The sequence below is a fragment of the Myotis daubentonii genome, chromosome 12, assembly GCF_963259705.1.
Source record: "Myotis daubentonii chromosome 12, mMyoDau2.1, whole genome shotgun sequence".
In the NCBI taxonomy this organism is placed as follows: Eukaryota; Metazoa; Chordata; class Mammalia; order Chiroptera; family Vespertilionidae; genus Myotis; species Myotis daubentonii.
Genome location: NC_081851.1, coordinates 7,845,650 through 7,868,282, shown reverse-complemented (window position 1 = coordinate 7,868,282; position 22,633 = coordinate 7,845,650). Strand labels below are relative to the sequence as shown.

The window sequence follows — 22,633 nt, the reverse complement described above, 5'->3', positions numbered from 1 at the left end:
TTAAGTGTCTACTAAGCACCAGGCACTATATTAATTTCTGGGAATATAAATGTGAGCTTACAGTCTGTGCCTTAGGGATTGCAATAGGTACGGAGGAAACTGAGGTTAACAAGAAATTAAGTTAAGTGTAAGGAGGACTGTTGTGGAGGTGTGGTCAAAGGTTGGGGTGGGGCAGGGCGGGGGGAGGGGGCATCCAAAAGAAATGATTAGTTCATTCAGGGGTTATCTAAAAAATGCATCTATGTTCATCACACCATTATCAAGTAAACCAAATAAATGAACTGTGACTGAGTTTAAGCATAAGACAAATCAGAAAATCTAAATTTGGACAGATATCAAAGGCAATGGAATTGTCTAACGGACTTCCAAGTACACAATCTTACCTGAAACACAATAGTTAGATCACTCCCTGTAGGCTTGGGCAGCCATTCAAATAAATAGATTTGAGCATAAATGAATTTTGGTTAATATATTTGATATTAAAAAATAAAGGAAACTCTGAATTAGACTTGATTATACACAGGTCAGGATCAGAGAGGAAGGTAGGGAAAACCAACACGAGTTTAATGTATTCTTTCATTGAGATGAAACTAAAAGACTTACACTGAATATGTTAAGCATTAAAATTAGCCTTTTTACTCACTATAGCTTCTAAGATTACCAGTATACAAAATCCAGACACTTGAACCTTTGATCAGCTCTGGCAATGACCAGCTGTCAAGACAGTCACGTGGTTTCTCTGAATCAGTCTTAGTCCCCATATTAGGAAATAGAAGAACTTCATCAGTAGCTCCAATGGTTCTAAAGCAGTCCTTCCAGAAAAATCATACACCCCTACGTTATGTTCACTGATTTCAGTTTGGCTAACTGTAACTGGAAAAACTCGGGAGAATACAAGGCCATTTCACCGATAATTTGCCAGACAGGATAGATCAGGTTTTACAAATGATAAACGGTCATGTTAATGCCTGATGTTATAAAGCACACGAAGGTCCAGTGAAGACCGGGGACTGGGAACCCCTTCTTGCAGGCGGGTAGAAACGTCATGAAATCCGTGCCCTTATCTTGGATAAAGAAATTAATAAAAAATCACCCAAATATGATGTCAGATATTATATGATATAATGAAGATAAATGATATGCGATTATACTGTCTCAGTTGTAGGACATACCTCTTCCCATCTCAGTCATTTTTTACTGAAAGTATTTGATAAAATTGCTTAAAGTGAATGAGCCAAAGAGGAGTTCGATATTTTTTTTAAAAAAATTGGAATATGGTTTTGTTACTAGATCCAAAAAATGACACAGTAATTATATGCAGTGCTACATAATAATTCTAATTGTAATTGCAGTATAATTACTTTGACATGCATTCACTATCCATCTCCATCATAATTATTATGCATGGATTATGTCACCTTTTTTCAAGTTCTCCACTATCTTCTGGAGGGGCAGACTTTTCAATTATGTAGATTCACTTTAAAACATAATGCCTACAATACTACCTCATCTCAGGAGCTCAACATATAAATATCAACAATAACAATACTAATATTTGTACAAATAGATAATGTTCTGGAAAACCAACCCAATACTATTTCTTAATTTATTTAATAAAAGTAAGAATGTCGGGAAAGGAATGCCTTTTTTGTAACTTTTTGTAACTTAAAATGGTTTACTCTACTCCTTTCTACGCCATCTCTTCTCTTAGCAGTGAGAAGGCCCACATAAAACAGGATGCAGGAGGTTCCAACAAATGTGAATGAGATTCCTCATGCAGTTTTTGTTTGTTTGTTTTTTAGAGAGACCAGAAGGAAGAGGGAGAGAAAGAGAAAAGTCAACGTGAGAGTGAAAATCCTTCAGCTGCCTCCTGCACGACCCTTACCCGGGATCAGGCCATAACCTGGGCATGTGCCCTGACCAGGAATTGAACTGGAAATCTTTTGGTGCACAGGACAAGGCCCAACCCTCTGAGCCACACTGGCCAGGCACCTCATGCAGTTTTTAATGGGAAAGAGTATCCACGCCACACACATTTGCTAGACCAACAGTCACAATCCTTTCAACTACACTGTGGCCAGCAACCGCAGTGCACAAGCACAGCTGTGGACCAGTTCGCCTCTTTTCCTATGTAGACCCCACTCCACTCCATAAAATGTCATGTTAATATTGTGATAACACCAAATGCTACAACCTTTGACAAACTGTAAAAAAATTATAATGTATGGAAATACATAATTTTATAGAAAGATGAAAAATGGATGAATAATGGAAGTTCTGTGGTGGTTAATTTTATGTGTCAACTTGGTTAGACTATGATGCTCAGTTGTTTGGTCAAACACTCGTTTAGATGTTGCTATAAAGGTGCTAGCTAGATGTGATTACCATTTATAATCAGTAGACTACAAGTAAAGCAGATTATCCTCCATAATGAGGGTGGGCCTCATCCAATCAGTTGAAGGCTTTAAGAACAAGGACTGAGGTTTTCTGAAGAAGGAATTCTCTTCAATGCTGAAACAGAAATTTTACCAGAGTTTCCAGCCTTCAGACTCAAGATAGCAATACTGACTCATCTTACTCTCCAAGCCTACGGCTTGCCCTACAGATTTCAGATTTGCTACCATCTACAATGGCATAAGCCAATTCCTGAAAGTCCCTTCCTTAATATCTCTTTCTTATATTGATTCTCTGGAGAATCTTTTCTTTTCTTTTTTTAAGTCCTCACCTGAGGATATTTTTCCATTGATTTTTAGAGAGAGTGGAAGAGAGAGGAAGAGAAACATTGATGTGAGAGAAACACATCAATTTCTTGCCTCCTGCATGAGCCCTGACCAGGGCCCAGGCCAGGGAGGAGCCTGCAACTGAGGTACCTGTCCTTGACCAGAATCGAACTTGGTACCCTTTGGTCCACAGGCTGATGCTCTATCCACTGAGCCAAACCGGCTGGGACTCTCTGCAGTGGTTCTCAACCTTCTGGCCCTTTAAATACAGTTCCTCATGTTGTGACCAACCATAAAATTATTTTTGTTGCTACTTCATAAATGCAATTTTTGTTGCTACTGTTATGAATCATAATGTAAATATCTGATATGCAGGATGGTCTTAGGCAACCCCTGTGAAAGGGTCGTTCGACCGCCAAAGGGGTCGCGACCGACAGGTTGAGACCCGCTGCTCTAGAGAATCTTGACTAATATTTGTTTATTCAGAATATTAAATATATTATGTATTCTCTTTGAAAAACAAATATTTTTGGCTCTTTTTATGACATTATCAAGTTCTGTACCAACTCTTAGTTTTTGTTTTGGGGTTGTTTTTTTGTTTGTTTGTTTTTTAACTTGAGAGACATTTATTTATTTTCCAACATCATGAGTCATGGATATTAGCAATTAAATCTTTTATCTCCTCGGGAAAACACAGCATTCTTGAATGACAGTTACAACATATGGAGAACTTCAATCCTTAGTCACAATGTTAAGAGCTCCTGGTTTTGGTTCCACAAGCTCTCTCTGAAATGACCTACCAACCCTTCATTTTTTAAAAGATTGGGATGAGCACTCTTTATTTAAAACTTCATGAAACCAGCTGAGAATAAAGTTAACATACTGAGCTTATGTACTTTCTATAAAACTAGATTTACATACTACATATTATGTACTTTCCATAGAGTCTATGTTCATCTACTTTTGATAGAACAAATAGTATGAAAACACACACACACAAAGCTAGATGATCATAACTCCCAGTTAATGACACCTGGCTATTCCTCAGTGGGTTGTCACATGTAACCAAGCGCATTCACCTTGCAGGAATGCAGTAACAAAATCAGCTTCTTGTGTGTAGCAATTGCAAAAAAAAAAAAAAATGCTCTAAAAGCAGAGTGCACACTACAGTTTTTTCTGTTGTAGAGCTAGTAGTTCAGTCAAACCCTTATAAAACCGTTCTTCCTAACAAACATTACTATTTCCATACCAGAAAACATACTTTTAGAAAGTTACCTTTATAAGTGGCAAGTAAATTGTAGTAGCTTAACTTTTAGACCAACGTTATATTCTATTAGGGTTATAAACAGTGTTAAAAATGCTATCCTATTCTTCTGTATGCAAAGGTGTTAAGTTATGGGTAACAGCCCACAACAGCGCTGCGGTGGCATCCGCCAGGCTACATGTCTTCCCCAAGACACTCCGTGGGCAGAGGTACTTACCGACGGCAGAGTCATAGGCGGTGGCATTGTGCTCGCCTCTCATGAAAGGGTACGGCGACAGGTAAGCATGCGTGCAGGTCTTGGATGCCGGCTGACTGCCTAGGAAGGAGAGCAGAACAATGGTATGGTATTGAGCACCTGAGTGAGCACCGTTCCTAAAGATGATACGTAGGGAGTCTGGGGTTATATCAGCTAAATAAAACTGTAGGGAGATCAACAAAGTCAGAGAACTGCTGAGTGAACGGGGAGACTTCCTAAAAATCTCATATAAAGGAGCACAAGGAACCTGGAACCTGGACGCACCCCAAACACCTGACCCATGACATAATTCAATGCAGACAGGCCTTTCTTGTATCACCTTAAAACCAAAGGCACTACCGCTCACTTATTTTCAGGGCCACATTCTTCAGTTCCTAACATAATGCCTAGCACATAGTTATTTAAAAAAATAATTGTTATGAAAGTCTAAAAAGCGCAGATTTAACCTTGATCAGTTCCAATCAATATAAAATTTATTCTATAACTTGTTTCTAGGGAAAAGATGGAAATAATAGATCACGTGACGTAATAATTCAAATACATTTCCAGCATTTGAAGAAACCACAAGAAAGAACTTTGATGCTTGAAAACTTGAAGACTTCATTGTGTACATTTTAAGGGGCAGGGTGTGGAATATTCTTCCTTTCTCTAAGTCCTTGGCAAAATCTTCTCCTTGCACAGTCTTAGGCACTCCGTCTGACCACAGTCTAAATTTTTGACACACTGCATGCTTATTTTCCTCCCTGACAAGACTATAAGAGAGTCTATCAAATCTTTCTCTCAAAATGCCATGTACACATGCTGGTCCTTTTACACATGCTGACTTGCTATCCGCTTGCTAAAGTCTTCCACATATTTTTATTATCTATTCCATCATCTTGACTGTTGTGTAAATATCATACGTGGGTTTATCACAGTATGTTTTCATAAGGAGACTAATAATTTCAACCTACAATAAGCTTTAGGGTAATAGTTCTTTTCTTTGTTTGATGCAATAAGATAAAGGCTAACTGTTTTCAGTAAATTTATTTTTGAAGATTAATACAATATAAGGAATAAAGTTGAAAGAATGCATCACGTTTTTAAGAAGCTGCTCAACTTCAAAAAAAACCTTAACGTTTTTATGAGAGAACTTGAACATCAAAAACAAGGCATTTCTTGCTATTGCCCACAAACCTGGTGGAAGCCCAAACTGAGCAAACTTTCATCTGCCAGAGGTGGTAATTAAGTTTCATCCTTTAAAAAGAGGTTTTTTTTAATTTTTAAAACAATACATTTCTATTTCTGGATATTTTTTAAAAGAAAGACTTTTATTTGCAATATAACAAAGGACACTCAAAAATACTAGAAATGATACCTCTTTGTTAGTTAGGGCTGGTGTATTTTAAATATGAACAAGGAAACAGCAGGTAAAGATCTAAACTATTGATATGTTGGAATAAAATAATGATTGCTATAGCCATTTCTGCCTACGGAACCTTTTGAAGATACCTATTGAAATTCTACAACTGAGAATCCAACCCTATTTTGTCAATGACACGTATGTACTAAATAAGCAGCTGCTCGTTTTCATTTTAAAGACAGAGGAGAAGGTAAAACACAAGCGCACTTACCGTACCAGAACTTCCAGAGATTGGGCTGGTTTTCTCCCGCGGTCCCACTGAACCAGCATCTCCAGAAAAAGCCCTCGTGGTGGAAAGTCACGTTCTCCATCTGCACAGGACACAAACGGGGCACAAGGGACACAGCTGAATTCTCACGCCCAGGGGGCTTTGTAAGCAATACATTTCATTTCAAAAACGATGGTCAGTAGCTTTCTTTTCTACACATCTCTTCTACCAAGAAATAGACATTTCCCTACTGTTCTCCGATTTCAAGAGAAAGCAAAAGGCTATCCTCACCAAATACACAAATAGTTGGAAAAAGAAACGCACATTCTGTTCACCTGAACACTTCCCCACTTCGGTCACAAGGAGCCAATAGTCCGATCCAAATGCCACCAAAAAGAGTAAAACCCCTAAAGCGCCAAAGAGAGCCCCAAAGAAGATGGCGATGTTTAGTCTCATTTTCAACTCACTGGCTTCCCTTTACACAAAACAAGAAATTTTAAAATGGCAAACACCTAGCTGCTCAACAAAAAAAAGAATAAAGATTTCTGAGAAGGCAGAATCGTCTTGAGAAGCCTCTCCTAGCTCATGTTTTGGTGGCTTCTCACTCACAACCAGCCGGTAGATTGTATTCCCTTTGCTCACCCCTGGAGGGACTCCAGCCCAGCAGCTGAGAATGGCCAGCTATTTTAGGAAACTGATTGAGGAGCTTTCTCTCCCCCATGGGAATCAAAAAATAGCTGACCTTCCCCTGACTGTAGAGAGGGGTATCATGAGCTGGAATGATCATTATTGGTGCTGGGTAATCCATAGAAGTGGAAGGAATATGGAATGGTGCAGTCCTTGACAGTATTGGCCCAGTCCTAAGTGTCTGACAAGCTCCTCTTAGTCTTGAGTGGCCGTTACAACCCCAAAGACACTTAAGACTCTCTTTGAAGAGCTATAACAGCTATAAAGAAGCACAAAGACTTCTCTTGAATACAACTGAAGTTGTAATTAATTTCTTCATTCATTTTGGATATTTTGGGGATAGAAAATAATTGGCGGGTCAAATGGTCTAACATAAGACTGAATACAGCTCAGGTGTCTAACCTAGACATTAAATGTGTACTTAAAAGATCCAAGAATATGGTAACATAAACTGTTTAAAGTATTAAAATGTACTCATAGATAGAGAGTGGACAAACAGCTCTGGGGGGAGGGGTGTTAAGGGGCGGATGGAGGGATTGAACAAAAAAGAAAGAGAAAGAACTCAGGGACACAGACAACAGTGAGGTGATTGGAGAAAGGAGTGGGGTGGGTATAGGTGGAAGAGGGGGATAAATGCTGATGGAAAATAAAATAAGATGTACTTCTCTGCAGCACATATTGACATAAAAACAGCATTTTCCACAGCAGCGCCCAGATCTCATACAAGTCATGTCAAATAATCATCCCCAAAGTGGACTGATGAAAAAGAATTCTCCAAAATACGTCTTCTGGGTTAGGATAAAAGGATCTGGTCCTCTCTTTCCTTAGCCTTCTTCATTGTAAGTATTCAATTTCCTCAAAATATGAGTCATGCTTGATACTCAGACAAGCCACCTAATAGCAATGAACTACACTTTCTTCATGCCTTGTCTCTCTGGTTTGTTTGTTTTCTTTTCATGTCTGAACATGCCAGAGAATATTTTTAGGTATTTGTATAACATTTTTAAACTTGTACTGTCCCTATGGCTAGTGGTTTTATATTCTCAATGGTAACGAGGCACTGCATCTTCTAAGAGACATCTGAATTATACTGGCTTCCTTCACCACTTCTGTTTGGCATCTTTGTGTATATGCTTGGTAAGAGGACACAAAGATGACTCCTCAGTAAGGATGTGGGGCCTCGGCCAGCTCCAGGTATATGCAACTGGAGGTGCTCAGAGATCATGAGTGGAATTCTTTTTTTAAAAAAATATATATATTTTATTGATTTTTTACAGAGAGGAAGGGAGAGAGATAGAGAGTTAGAAACATCGATGAGAGAGGAACATCGATCAGCTGCCTCCTGCACATCTCCTACTGGGGATGTGCCCGCAACCCAGGTACATGCCCTTGACCGGAATCGAACCTGGGACCCTTCAGTCCGCAGGCCGACGCTCTATCCACTGAGCCAAACCGGTTTCGGCCATGAGTGGAATTCTAAGTCACAGAACCAGTGACTGTGAAGGTTAAATGGAATTTGAGAGTTCATCTCAGCTGATCCCTCATCTAATGCCCAAATCTCCTTTAGAAGACTCCCACATCATCAAGCCATGCCATTTCCAGCATGTCGGATTTAAGGACATCAGTAATTTCCACACAGGTCTGCCTTAATTCTGCCAAAAGCTGTTTCCCTAAAGTTAATTGCCCCTATTCTGTCCTCTGATTGCACATGACAGGACTTCCTGACATTTTGAGGAAGTAATCATCTCATGCCTCCTACAAGTGCAACTCCCATGCCTCCCCTAAATATAGGACTTTTTTTCTTCTAAAGTAAACATCCTATTCCTTTAAGCATCCCTTAGATAGACACAACTCCAAATTTCCTTGCTGCTCTGCTTCTTTGCTACAATTTTCAAGATCGAAGTGAACAGAGTGAAATATCCTGAGTAGTCTATGGCCTTCATACCACCACTTTCCTTATTTGGATGCTATGGAACAGCCTCCCAAAGGTGTCCAAACGCTGATCCTAAACACAGTCCATAATCCATGACCACGATTCCGTCTATGCAATGTCCTGGGCCATCCAGGTAGGCCCCGTCTAAATGCATGAATCCTTAAAAGAAGACAATCTGCCTGGCCGGTGTGGCCCAGGGGTTGAGCATCAGCCCCTGAACCAGGAGGTCACGGTTCCACTCCCCATCAGGAGGGCACATGCCTGGGTTGTGGGCTGAATCCCCAGCAGGGGGCGTGCAGGAGGCAGCCAATCCATGATTCTCTCTCATCAGTGATGTTTCTATCCCTCTCTCCCTCTGCCTTCCTCTCTCTGAAATCAGTTTTGGTTTTTTTTTAAAGAAGACAATCTTTCCAGACAGAATGGTCGGAGAAAGAAATGTAATCAGAAAGCGTCCGAGAGTTGCTGTTTTGAAGAGGGAGGAAGGAGGCCACAGCCAAGGAATGTGGGGCTTCTAGAAGCTGGAAGAGGAGAGGAGACAGCTTTTCCCCGAGAGCCTCAGGAAGGAATGCCAACATCTCAATTTGGGGGACTTCTGACATTTGGACGTACAAGATCTTAAGTTTGTGTTGTTGTAAGCCACTATCTTTGTGTTAATTTGATAAACCAGCAATAGGAAATGAATACAGATGCTATTCTATAATTAAAACAATATCAGATCAAGTTAAGGTGTGTGTTTTTTGGGGGGGAGGGGGAATAAATTTGCAAAAAGTGCTTTTGAGAACTTGTGGGGGCCCAGGCCTTTATCAGATTTTAAGGTTACAACACACAGTCCTTGACCTTGAGGAGTTCCTGAGCTAGGTGACAGAAATGGTTCCTTAGAGTTAAGTGCGTAGAGGTTGTAAGGGTGGCCTTCTGGCCCAAGACATTCTCCTGCTCACCTCACACGTCTCCCAGGATCAGTGTGACGTGTTTGCGGTTGTGCGGGAGGTGACATCTTTGCTGTTGGGAGAGAAAGGAGAATCTTTTTAGGAAGATTTTTATTTATTTTATTTCTATCTCAATGGTTTGTCATAAAAATGTATGAGATTTCATATTAATACATACACATCACACTAATCCTGGGAGATGTGTGAGGTGAGCAGGAGAATGTGTCTGGTGCCAGAAGGCCATCATTACAACCTCTATAAAACTTTGTTATTGTTACAATTCATCTCAATTTTTGTCTTTGTCACACACACACACACAAAATATATATATAAATACATATATATATATATATATATATATATATATATATATATATATACATACACATTATATACATATATAGATATAATCTTCTGGACTAGCCTCATCAATGACTAAGATTTTCTCACCATATCCTAAAATGTATAAGCATCATTATTAAAAATGTATATTAAACCAGTTATTAATGTGACCTATCTAATTATTTCCAACCATTCAAGCATGTGCCCCTATTTGAGAAAAATATAATGCAATACTTTTACATCATAAAACTGAAACCTTTTAGCTCAGTCATCCCCAGTGCTTCTTATAGTACTTGACATGTAACAGGAACTAAAATAAAATAAAAATCGATGTGTATTAGGACTCTTGGCTGAGATGCAAATGCATGACCTCCTGAGCTACCCAACCAGAGATGGCCTCCATCTGGCCTGCCTGCTCTTCGTGAACTTTGGAGAGATGGAACTTATCAGGGTGTGTGCTTCCTCCGCAGATGCCCACAAACCATCTTTTTTAAAATCTATTTTAGACTCTTATGAAAAAATGAAATAAAACTTATAATCCAAGGATCAAAAAGTATCTTCTTCAGAAAATGAGATCCTTTGCCAGTCATTTGAAACTCTTCTAACGTTCCATGATTCTCAAATATTTCTACCAGCCATTCAGCGTCTCTCCCCTGCGCTCTCTCAGCAGCCTAGAAAGCTGTCTGCGCAGCAGGAAAATTGTTAAACAGCTGCGTTCTCATGATCTCTACAAATCTGGGCACAGGTCCCCTTTTCACTTTCTTCCTCCTTCCAGTGGAAGGCCAGGAGGTGAGGAGACAGCCACACCTGGGCACCAACCTCAATGCACAAGAATCCTACAATGAAACAACTCCACTGCTACTGCGCGTACCTATCCCTTATGTGAATATTGAACCCACTTTCATGTTGATATGACTGTCACACTGACTCTGCAAGGCCACAAGCATAAGCATGGTGTCCCAGGGTCCCGCCTGTGGGAGCGCTGGACTATCAAAAATGTAAACCAAGATGAATAATAATGACTAATGCTCCTGCGCACCCACCATGTGGCAGGCACCATAGTCAGCACATTAAATACTTTAAATACAACGAAGTCTTCAATAGGCAGAGCATGAAAGGACCGGTTTTTCAGTGGGTGTCCACTCTCTTGGTCAGAATTTTAACATATAAGAGTCTTGATCGTAGGAGTTAAAGATTTCCTTGGTCACATGAAGAAGTCCAGAGGTTTTATTCTTTTTATGGCCAAGTAATATTTCATTGCAGATATGTATCATTGTGTTATCTGATCACCTATCGATGGACACTTAGGCTGCTTCCATATCGTGGCTATTGTAAATAATGCTACAATGAACATAGGGGTGCATATATATTTTTAAATTACTGTTTTGGATTTCTTCAGATACATATCCAGAAGTGGGATTGCCGGGTCAGATGGTAGTTTTAATTTTTTAAGAAGCCTCCACACTGTGTTCCATAGTGACTTCACCAATTGGCAACCCCACCAACTGTGCATGAGGGTTTCCTTTTCTCCACGTCCTCGCCAACACTTTTGTTTGTTGATTTATTGATGATAGCCATTATGAGATTTTACCATTTGCAACAACAAGAATGAACCTAAAGTTATTATGCTACGTGAAAGCAGACAGACAGAGACAGACAGACACTATTGTTTCATATGTGAAATCTACAAACAAAACAAACAAAACAGAAACAAACCCACTAATGTACAGAATGATCCGACAGTGCCGGTGGGGACCAGACTTAGCAGGGGTCACAGGGTAAGTTATTGTTAACTGTCATTGTTAAAAAAAAAAAAAGGCCAGAGGTAAGCAGAGGTCTGCGTGGACCCTCACTGCCAAAGGTAATCCCCAATACTTTATGGGCTATGTTCTACGCTTATGTCCTCAATGTCAGTCATGGCTCCGCCACAGCTTTCAACCTTGAGTTCCCTGTACCCCCAAAGCTAAATGAAGAGGCAAGGAGCTGAGTGGGGACGTGGGAGTGACCCTCCAGGACACGGTGAACCGGGGCCAAGAATAGGAACTGCAGGCACCAGCTCCCTTGCCACACACCCCCCCCTCGCCCCCATGAACAGTCTTTCAGAATGAGGATTTCGCGGAATTAAGAAGAATGTTTTCTTTCCAGATGAGTGATCTTGGGCGAACTGCTCAACCCCATGAGTCTGCTTTTATAGAGAAACTAGAGGCCCGGTGCACAAAAATTTGTGCACTCGGGGTTGGGAGAGGAGGTCCCTCAGCCTGGCCTGTGCCCTCTCACAGTCTGGGACCCATCAGGAGATAAGGACCTGCTGGTTTACACCTGCTCCCGGGTGGCAGAGGGCAGGCCTAATCCTAGGTGTAACCCCTGGTTGGGCTCAGAGCAGGGCCCATTGGGGAGTTGGGGCCCCGCCTCCTGTCATGCACAGAGCAGGGCGGATTGGGAGGTTGCGATGCCACCCTCAGTCATGCTCAGGGTAGGGCCGATTGGGGGGTTGGGGCACCACCCCCTGTCACACTCAAGGCAGGGTCCATAGGGAGGTTGCAGCGCCACTCCTGTCATGCACAGAGCAGGGCCGATCAGAGGGTTGGGGCTCCGCACCCTGTCACACTGATCCCAGTGCTGGGAAGCCTCGCTGCTCCGCTGATTCCAGGGCCAGGACGCCTCTCGGCTCCCCTGATCCCTGGCCCGGAGGCCTCTCGGCTCCGCTGATCACTGGGGCAGGAGGCCTCTCTGCTCCGCTGATCACCGGGGCTGGGAGGCCTCTCGGCTGATCACCTGGCCGGGAGGCCTCTGGACTCCGCTGATCACCGGGGCTGGGAGGCCTCTAGGCTGATCACCGGGCAGGGAGGCCTCTGGACTCCGCTGATCACCGGGGCTGGGAGGCCTCTAGGCTGATCACCGGGCCGGGAGGCCTCTGGACTCCGCTGATCACAGGGGCCGGGAGGCCTCTCGACTCCACTGATCACCGGGGCCGGGAGGCCTCTCGACTCCGCTGATCACCGGGGCCGGGAGGCCTCTCGGCTCCGCTGATCACCGGGGCTGGGAGGCCTCTCGGATCCGCTGATCACTGGGGCCGGGAGGCCTCTCGGCTCCGCTGATCACTGGGGCCGGGAGGCCTCCTGGATCCGCTGATCACTGGGGCCGGGAGGCCTCTCGGCTCCGCTGATCACCGGGGCCGGGAGGCCTCTCGGATCCGCTGATCACCGGGGCTGGGAGGCCTCTCGGCTCCGCTGATCACTGGGGCCGGGAGGCCTCCTGGATCCGCTGATCACTGGGGCCGGGAGGCCTCTCGGCTCCGCTGATCACCGGGGCCGGGAGGCCTCTCGACTCTGCTGATCCCAGGCCCTGAGGCCTCTCTGCCCTGCTGCTTCAGGGCTGTTTGGCTTCACTCTGCTTGGAGCCTGAGTATGCAAATTAACCGCCATCTTTTAGCTTCTATAATTGAAACATTGTATCTTTTGGAGTTGTTGCTTCAGGAGCTCAGAGCCCTGCAGCTGCGGGGATCCTTGACTTTCTCCATCGCTGGGGCAACCAAGCCTCCTATTCTCAGCTGCCTGGCTGCCAGCCGCCATCTTGGCTGACAGTTAATTTGCATATCTCGCTGATTAGCCAATGAAAAAGGTATCGGTTGTACGCCAATTACCATTTTTCTCTTTTATTAGTATAGGATGGGAGCAATGCTCCAGAGGGTGGTCGGGGCTATCAGGTAAGAGGAAAAGTGCCAAATAGGCTGATGCATTATACATTGGGCTTCTTTCTCTCCTGCCGTTAGCTGAAGATCATTCTTGATGAAAAGGTTTTAAAAGGAATAAAATAAAATAAAATAAAATAAAATAAGATAAAATAAAATAAAATAAATAAAATAAATAATAAAATAAAATAAAATAAAATAAATAAAATAAAATAAAATAAATAAAATAAAAAGTCCCTATGCTAACATTCCAGATCTAACTCGGGTTTAGTTTATTTCACAGAATAACTTCTCACCAAGTGCCACGTTCACGTAATCATCCTCCCTCTCCAAACCTGTGCATAATTCTGCTCCCCTGTGATTAGAAGCCGTTCTCTCCCACCTCTCTGACAAACTCCTCATTAACCCTTTCAACAAATACTTACCAAGTCCCTACTGTGCGCTGCACGTTCCAGGGCTGAGTTTCAACAAGACTGTATTATGCAACCTGTAGCGCTTTTCCGTGTTTGTTTAATTCCGTGCTTGATCTCTAGACAGTTTCTGAATCCCTGCTTCATGGGGAAAAAATAAGTCAAGAAATGTTTGGTTCATTAGCCAATTAACTTAATAATGATCAAACAAGTGAATCTTCCCATTATTCTTCAAGATGTTACTGGGATGCTAGTCCCTTCATTACAGCGCCCTCTGTGCAGATGAGTAGGAAAGTTCTGAATGCTAGAGAAGTGTTCCCATAGGACACTGCTGTCACTTTTCACCTCAGAGACACTGTCAGTTCATCAATGTTCATCACTTGCCCACTCTGAGACAGCGCGCTGTGTCCCAGAGCAGAGCAGGGCGTGAGATGTGCTCTAACCTTAACCAGCTTGTATTCTCAGGGCACTGTGAGTGCTTCTCTCTACTTTGGTGCCTAGAAAGTTGGAGGCCAATGGATAAAAGGCAACGGCCCCTCCTCAACCCCGACTTCCTTAGTTTCCTTCCCGGGTGCCCCTGACTTTCTAACCTGTTAATTTAGTACGCATTTATGTAAGCTCCTTCAAATACTTTTGAGAACAACATGAAAATTAAACAATGAAGCAAAACAGACATTTTGTGAAATCAGATATTAGAAGGTGTGTGTCCAGCTAAAAATACTGGTCTCATTTTGTATTTTCATCGGAAAGATCCTTGAGTTATTTAGTCATCCCTCCCTTTGCCCTCATCCTGCGGTTTCTCCTCTCACACCCTCATCTGAGACCCTCCTGACTTCCTGCAAGCTTCCCTTTTGGAGTCACTTGTCACTTAGAGAAATGGTGGCCAAAATGTTTCTACTTAACTGTTTAATTAAAACAAAGTTTAAAAATGAATCTTTGAAAATCTGTATATGAAGATCATTAGCATTTCAGAATACCGGAGTAAATTCCCCCTTGTTCTTGTTATATGTTAGGTGAAACTTGACCACCAAAGGCTGAATTGAATGACTGTAAGTAATGAAAGGCTTTACTTGTTTTGATCTAATGTCCTTTTATTTAGTTAACTGTGTGTGTACGTTCTTTCCCCCCTAAGGTCATAATTTCTATCCTGATATTGCAATAGTCTTAATTATATCAAAATATCTAATGAAACTATTTAAACATTCTCAAAGCAAAATTAATTCAGTTCACTTTAGCTTAAAAAAAATACAAGAGCATCAAACAATGCTGAACAAATTTGTAAAAAAATGTAGAAATCAAATTCCCAATGCTTTTACAGAATAGGAATCATTTTCCAGAAAACTAGAATGGGTTTTTTGGAGATTTTAGGGTAGATTCTTTTTCATCATGAAGTAATGTATTATAGATCCACAATACTTATATCTGCCACTTCCACATCTAAAATCTCTGAAAACCAAAAGCTTTAGGCAAAGCAGCCCCGACTGGCGTAGCATGTGGATAAACTATAGTGTGAGCTTTCATCTGTTTGATCGCTGAGTACGCACATGTTTGACTACAGGCCCCCCAGTTCAACTGGGAGTGGTAGGCAATGCACAGTATGTGCACAGAGTTACTTTTCCGAAATCCCAAAACTCTGAGTTCCAAACACCTCTGTCCTAAAGGCTACACTTAAGGGAGCATGGTCCTATAGTCCTACATACAAGATGGTAGACTGAGTGATGACCCTAAAAGCAATGGTTTCCCCATGATCATCATTAAAATGGATTTTTACTCCCAGAGAACCATCACCATATGTTTCTACCATCACCATGTGTCTCTACCACTCTAATGAACTTGTTAATCTCTGTTTGGCATTAAAGCCTTGGTTCTTGTGTATCATCCTCCGTGCTACCTCCCTCACCAATAGGACAATAGGACCACAATGTACAACATTAAAAAATTATTTACAGCCTTCTCATCTTACACATAGTACAGGAACAACAAACATACTCTATAGCAGCAATAACTCTGAGTGATTCTGTTTTTGTTTATGGCTACATAACTCCTAGCACAATGCCTTAGGTAGGTGCTCAGTAAAAACTTAGCGGATCAAATATTCTTAGTGCCTTGAATTGAATTGGGTTGAACACTGCCATCTGCTGGCCTCAGGTAAAATTTGCATTCCATGGACTGCTATGATCAGTTGTTGGGATTTTGATATAATGCAACACTGTAGTTGAGGATTTGTTATTTTCACAGAATTAGATGCTTTACAGCTTTAATTAAGATGGTATCCATCAATGTATCCAGGCCCTGAGGAATAACTTACACTGAACACACTGTTACAAGATCCAGAGACCCACTCACCTCATTAATTAGGCAGTTTACAGTCCATTCAATTGAGAGCTACGCACATGAGTAACTCACACAGAAGCAGTTATATTACAAAAATGCCCTTCACTTTGAAAAAGGTTTGCTGCCCAGCTCTGGGTTCAGTTCCATAAGAAACTCTTATTAGCGCATTTAAGTGCATTGACTCCTGAAAGGGCAAAAAGTTGGAACATATTTCTTTAAAAACTGCCCTAATTTGCGATCAATCTACAATAAAACATTTCAAAAACAAAACTGGAAACCAAATTGGAAATTCTCTGATTCATAGGATGAGAAATGGAAAAAAAAAATGTAACTTGTAGGAATGTAGTTATTATGTAAATAAATAGACATTTTAAACAATTAAATTTTGATTTAATTCACTCATTCCTTTGTTTTGTTGTAATTCTTTCTGAGGGGATATATATCATCCCATCCGCCAGAAGCCACATAAATGGAAAGGTTTCCTTCTCCTGCCCCTTGGTAGTGAAAGTGCTTTTCATTAATCAGAGAGTGCAAGAACTTAAACCTTAATTTAAAGAAAGACATTTTTATTTCACCTCAGCTCTGGGGTATGCTACCTTCTCCTTAAATACCTTTGCCACTAGGTCCTTTTTGTTGATAAAGATGACGGTGGACTTTTCATTTCCATTCCCAACTACTTTCCCAAGGAGAGAGGCTCAAGGGAGCCCAGGGTCGTGAGCCAGGTCAGGTCCTGTGCCCCAAAGGAAAGACAATCAAGAGAAAGAGACTGGGGGTGGGGAGGTGAGGAGACACATCCCTGGGCCTCACTGCCCCAGGTCTCCGTGAGGAGAAAATAGCTGGTGTTTGTGTGAAAATGCAAACAGAGGCAGTAGGTGGGGAGGGAGAGGCCCTTGTCTGCAGGCCTGCGAAGGTGCCACCGCAGCTCCTGCACCGATGGCTCCAGCCTTCTCTTCTTGTTCTGCTCTGCCAGGTCCTTTAGTTCTGTCTAAGGTAGTTGCACATGTGGAACGGCGTAAGAGCTTAAAAACTCGGACATCTGAGGATGCTCTAATAACACACAGCTAAATACCAATATGACGGCAGCAACATCACAATAACGCCCAGCATGTAGAGCACGCGCTCTGTCCAAGGCAGTGCTCTAAGGGCTCTGGGTTTATTAACTCATTTAACCTCCACAATAACCCACTGCAGTAAGTGCTACACTTTCCCCATTGTATCAGTGAGGAAACAGGCAATGCTGAATCTCTCTGTGGCAAGGTTTCTTATTATGGGCTGCTTTGCATACCGCAAAATTCCTATCTTAAATCTCTAACCCCCAATGTGACTGTATTTGGAAATAGGGCCCACTGGAAGGGGATTCGGGGTAAGTGAAGACTTGAGGCTGGGCCTCATGTGTCACCCCAGAACATGGAACTAAGGCCAGGGGTCAGACGCTCTAGGCCAGTGGTTCTCAACCTTCTGGCCCTTTAAATACAGTTCCTCATGTTGTGACCCAACCATAAAATTATTTTCGTTGCTACTTCATAACTGTAATGTTGCTACTGTTATGAATCGTCATGTAAATATCTCATATGCAGGATGGTCTTAGGCGATCCCTGTGGAAGGGTCGTTTGACCGCCAAAGGGGTCGTGACCCACAGGTTGAGAACCGCTGCTCTAGGCAGATTTCAGTTCTACTTCAGTTGTCAAAGATTTATTACAATGTGAAAAAATAAGGTTTCCATTTTTATCTTAGAGGTGTAGAAAGCTGCAAAGAGCATTCTGACCAAATTTTCTACAAACAAAATGCTAGACAAACTTCAAATTAATGACTTTTCTTGAACCCATGAGAGAACTGGGTTCTCAGGTAAACACCAACCTACTCGAATTGCTGGGGAAAACAAGGGCCTGTAGGGAGAAACAGGACCCACGTGTTTGCTAACCCATAGTGGGAAATGCTGAATGGCCTATAAGCTCCTACGGACATTCAGCTAAAAATTCCTAATGATTTCTTATAGGCCACGTGTGTCTAGTCTAGTGTGAAGACCCATTAAAGGCGTCCCATTAAAGGGTTTTGCACCAACTTGCTTTTCTTCAACAAAACCCAGCAAGTGCTTACTGAGAAGACAGGAGAATCTTGAGAATCAGCCTCCATCTCGTTACTGACTGGGGGAGCAGAAAGGTAGCTACTGCCAGATTCTGCCTACCTATCTCCCCTATGGAACAAAAGCCGTAATCTGTATAGTGAAGAGTAACAGAATTGTCTCAGTGTGGAAAGCCTTTGTAGCTGAGTAAGACAAGAGGTTAGGAAAGAGGAGTGGAAAGAGAGAGAGAAAGGATGGGGAAAGGAAAGAAGGAAGGGACTTTCCCCTGAGAGAGAAGCAGGGGTATGGTTTAGAGCATCCAGAATTTTAAAGTAGTAAAACTGCTCTCTATGATACCATATGGTGGACACACGTCATTATCATTTGTCCAAACTCACAGAATGTACAACACCAAGAGTGATCCCTAATATAGACTGCAGATGGGGTGAGAATGATGTGTGAATGTAGGTTCATCCATTATAACAAATGTACCACTATGTTGGGGATGTTGATAATGGAGCACATGGAGAGTCAGGGGGGATATGAAAACTCTCTGTACTTTATGCTCAATTTTTCTGTGAACCTCAACCTCTTAAAAAAATAAAGTCTATTAAACAAGCAAATAAACAAACAAACAAAAAAAATGCTTTCTACCTAAGAGAGGAACTGGAATATCTGATGTCACTACAACTGAAAAAGGGTTAGGAGCACTTGTGAAGGCCACACCCCAAGACTCGGGTTCCCAGTGCCTGTGTGAGATGGTGCCTGTAGAAGACTGTGCCTGGCTGAGACATAGATCAGAGAATGCTCTCCTCCCAGCCAACCATCACCCGCTCACAAGTGTCAGGTAGAAATAACAATCGACTATACCTAGAACTGCAGGAGGAAGACTGTCTCTGACTCACAGTGCAAAGAGGTGACCCAAAGCCAAGAGGGAGCAGATACAATTAAAAAAAATGATCTGACAGACCAGCCCGCACCTTAAAAACAAGGTGGAAAGGGCAGCGTTTCTTAACCTCATTACTACAGACATTATGTAAAGGATGATTCTCTGTTGTGAAGGATAGGGTGCTGTCCTATGAATTGTACGGTGTTTAGCACTACCTCTAATCTCTACTCACCAGATGCTAGGCGCACACCTCTAGTTGTGACAATCAAAAACGGGCCAGCATGGAGGGACCTGGGGACCTGCTGAGTGAAATAAGCCAGTCAGAGAAAGGTAAGTACCACATGACCTCACTCATATGTGGAATCTAATGAGCAAAATAAACTGTTTTACAAAATGGATCCAAAGACAAAGAAGCATGGAGCAGACTGTCAGATCCCAAATGGAAGGCAGGAGCAGATGGACTGGTGGGAATAGATCAACCAAAGAACTTGTATGTGTACATGCATAACCCATGGACACAGACAATAAGGTGGTGGAGCCTGGGGCAAGGGGCAGGGGAAGGATATAAGGGAACAAGGGGAGGAAAAGGGGGACATATATAATACTTTCAACAATAAAGATGTTTTTAAAATGTCTTAGGAAAGAGAAGGGTTCAAGATGACCGCTAAACTTGCCCCTCCCACACATACCCCAAATATACATCCACATATAGAACAATTCCTCCTTAGACACATGGAGGGATGATTGAACAGCTCTTGCACAAAAGAGAGACTGCATAGAGAAGGTTGAGTAACCATGGGAGCTCTCTGGGATTTGTGGGCACTCTTCAGAATGAGGCATATGGAGGTACCAGTGAGCACCACTGTTTACATTCCCCCTCTACCTACATAATGCGAGCCAGCCATTTCCAGGTGATCTGGCCAATGTGCAAGGCCACTGCAGTGCATTCCCAGCTGCCTGCTTAGAGCCAGCTCTGACCTGGACAGCAAGGCACCTTTGTGCACATGCACACTAGGCTGCATGGCCCAGAGCCCACTTTGGCCCCAGACAGGTGGACTAATAGGGCACCACCACAAACTCATATGCATTAGGCTGCCCTCTCCCAAGCCTGCTGGTACCCCAGGTGCCACACACACACCCCAGTTCCAACCAGCCTGCCAAAACCACTGAGCACAGTCTACACAGAGGTCATTTCTATACAAAGCCATTTTTTCAAGATTGGGTGAGACAGCTACTTATCAATTCATAGAAACAAACACAGAGAGCAAAACAAAATGAGAAGATTGAGGCATATGTTTCAAATGAAGGAACACTAAAAAAACAAACAGGAAAAGCCTCATGAAATGAAAATAAGTATTGTTTTATAAAGAATTCAAACTAACAGTCACAAGGATGCTCATCCAACTTGACGGTAGAGGACCTCAGTGAAAACTTCAGCAAAGAGTTAGAAAATGTAATAAAGAACCAATTAGCACTCTACCTAATACATAGAAACAAACACAAGGAAGCAGACAAAATATGGAAACAAAGAAATCTCACAAATGAAAGAACAGAAGAATTCTCCAGAAAAAGAACTAAATGAAATGGTAGCAAGCGAACCACTAGATATAGTGTTCAACAATGGTGATAAAGATGCTCAAGGGACTTAATGAGGGCTTCAAGGAACTCAGTGAAAATGCCAATGAACGTAGTGAGAATTTCAAGGAAATTAATAAGAACATCAAAGACATGAAAAAGGACCAGTGAGAAATGAAGGCCACACCAACTGAAATGAAGACTAGTTTACAGGGAATCAACAGTAGAGTAGAGGATGCTGAGAATCAAATCATCAGTTTGGAATATGAGGAAGAAAAAAAAAAAAAAACAACCAGAAGAGCAAAAAGAATCCAAAAATATGAAGATAATGTAAGGAGCCTTGGGACAACTTCAATCATAGTACCAACATTCGCATCATGGGGGTGCCAGAAGGAGAAGAAAGGGAGCAAGAAAGTGAAAACCTATATGAAGAAATAATGACAGAAAACTTCCCCTACCTGGTGAAAGAAATAGACATACAAGTACAGGAAGCACAGGAAGTCCCAAATAAGATGACCCTAAAGAGGCCCACACCAAGACACATCATAATTAAAATACCAAAGGTTAACGATAAAGGGAGAATCTTAAAAGCAGCAAGAGAAAAGCAGTTAGTTACCTACAGGGGAGCACCCATATGACTGTCAGCTGATTTCTCAATAGAAACTTTGTAGGCTAGAAGGGAGTAGCAAGAAATATTCAAAGTGATGAAAAGCAAAGACCTGCGACCAAGATTACTCTACCCAGAAAATATGCTATTTAGAATTGAAGGTCAGATAAAGAGCTTCCCAGACAAGGAAAAGCTAAAGGAGTTTATCACCATCAAACCAGTATTACATTAAATGTTGAAGGGTCAGAAGAAGAAGAAGGAGGAGGAGAAAGAGGAGGAGGAGGAGGGGAAATATGAACAATAAAATGGCAATAAATACATGTCTACCAACAATTGAATCTTAAAATCAAAATAAACAAACAAGGAATCTAAAAAACAAAATACACTGATGAACAGAGTGTATCCAGAGACTCGGAAGCATGGAACAGAGTGCAGAATCTCAGAGGGAAGGCAGGGGAGGATGGGTGGGTGGGAGGTAATCAACCAAAGACCTTGTATGCATAATCCATGGACCCAGACAATAGGGTGCTGAAGGCCTGGGGTTAGGGGGTGGGGGGGGGGGGCTAGAAAGGGTCAATGGAGAAAAAAAGGACATATGTACATATGTAATACTTTCAACAATAAAGATTTATATATAAAAAACTAAAACAAAACCAGAATAAACTGATGAATAAAATAGAACTAGAGGCATGGAAACATGGAACAGACTAACCTCAGAGGGAAGGGAGGAGATGGGGTGGAAGAGATCAACCAAAGAATTTATCTGCATATGTGCATTACACACGGACACAGACAATAGGGTGGTGAAGGCCTGGAGCGGGGCGGGATCTGGGCTGAGGAGGGCAATAGGGGATGTGGGGTGGGGAGGGAAAGCCAGAGATATCTATAATACCCTCAAGAGTAAAGATGAATAAATAAAAATTTAAATACAAACTGAAGAACCAATTGGGTGGGGCGGTGGCCCTGGCTTCTGCAGTGGTGGAGGCTGTGGCAGGAGCAGGGACATGGCCTGCAGGTCCTATGAAGCAGCCAGGCGCCTGAAAGCGAGGGGCGCTTCTCAAGGGATTGCTGCTTGAGGAGCTAACAGTAAGACCGAAGGACCCTGGCCTCTGGGGTGGGGATGGGCAGGGCAGCACCAGGAAGGAGGCCTGGGCCAGGGCAGGGACCTCGGCACATGCTTTGCTGACCCAGACTGCGTTCCAAGCAGCACCCTGTTGTGCCGGGCCCGGAGGACTGCACGGCGGCGGCAGCCCTGCAGCCCCTTAGGAAGCTGCAGGTGGGGCTGTGACCATGGCCAGAGGGACCTGCGCCTCGATGGGAAGCGGAA

The 22,633-nt window shown here is 42.5% G+C and overlaps 1 protein-coding gene and 1 non-coding gene across 4 annotated transcripts in view; both read right to left on the bottom strand.

Moving 5' to 3' along the window:
- The window catches only part of TMEM182 (transmembrane protein 182), a 75,758-nt gene extending 56,376 nt beyond the window's left edge, over nucleotides 1-19,382 (bottom strand). Inside the window, exons 1-3 of one of the 3 annotated variants that reach the window (XM_059658930.1) lie at nucleotides 19,357-19,382; nucleotides 5,854-5,953; nucleotides 4,202-4,300 (exon numbers count right to left, since the gene is read on the bottom strand). In XM_059658930.1, the coding sequence (XP_059514913.1) occupies nucleotides 4,202-4,300; nucleotides 5,854-5,953 (199 nt within the window). In that variant the 5' untranslated portion in view covers nucleotides 19,357-19,382. Of the gene's footprint in view, nucleotides 1-4,201; nucleotides 4,301-5,853; nucleotides 5,954-6,174; nucleotides 6,477-19,356 lie in introns of those variants that run through there. The other 2 variants (XM_059658931.1, XM_059658929.1) reach the window with 2 other exon arrangements.
- LOC132214095 (small nucleolar RNA SNORA25) lies at nucleotides 3,392-3,518 on the bottom strand. Its single transcript, XR_009448190.1, has one exon. It is a non-coding gene; the product is annotated as a small nucleolar RNA SNORA25 (small nucleolar RNA).
- Nucleotides 19,383-22,633: the final 3,251 nt, after the last annotated feature.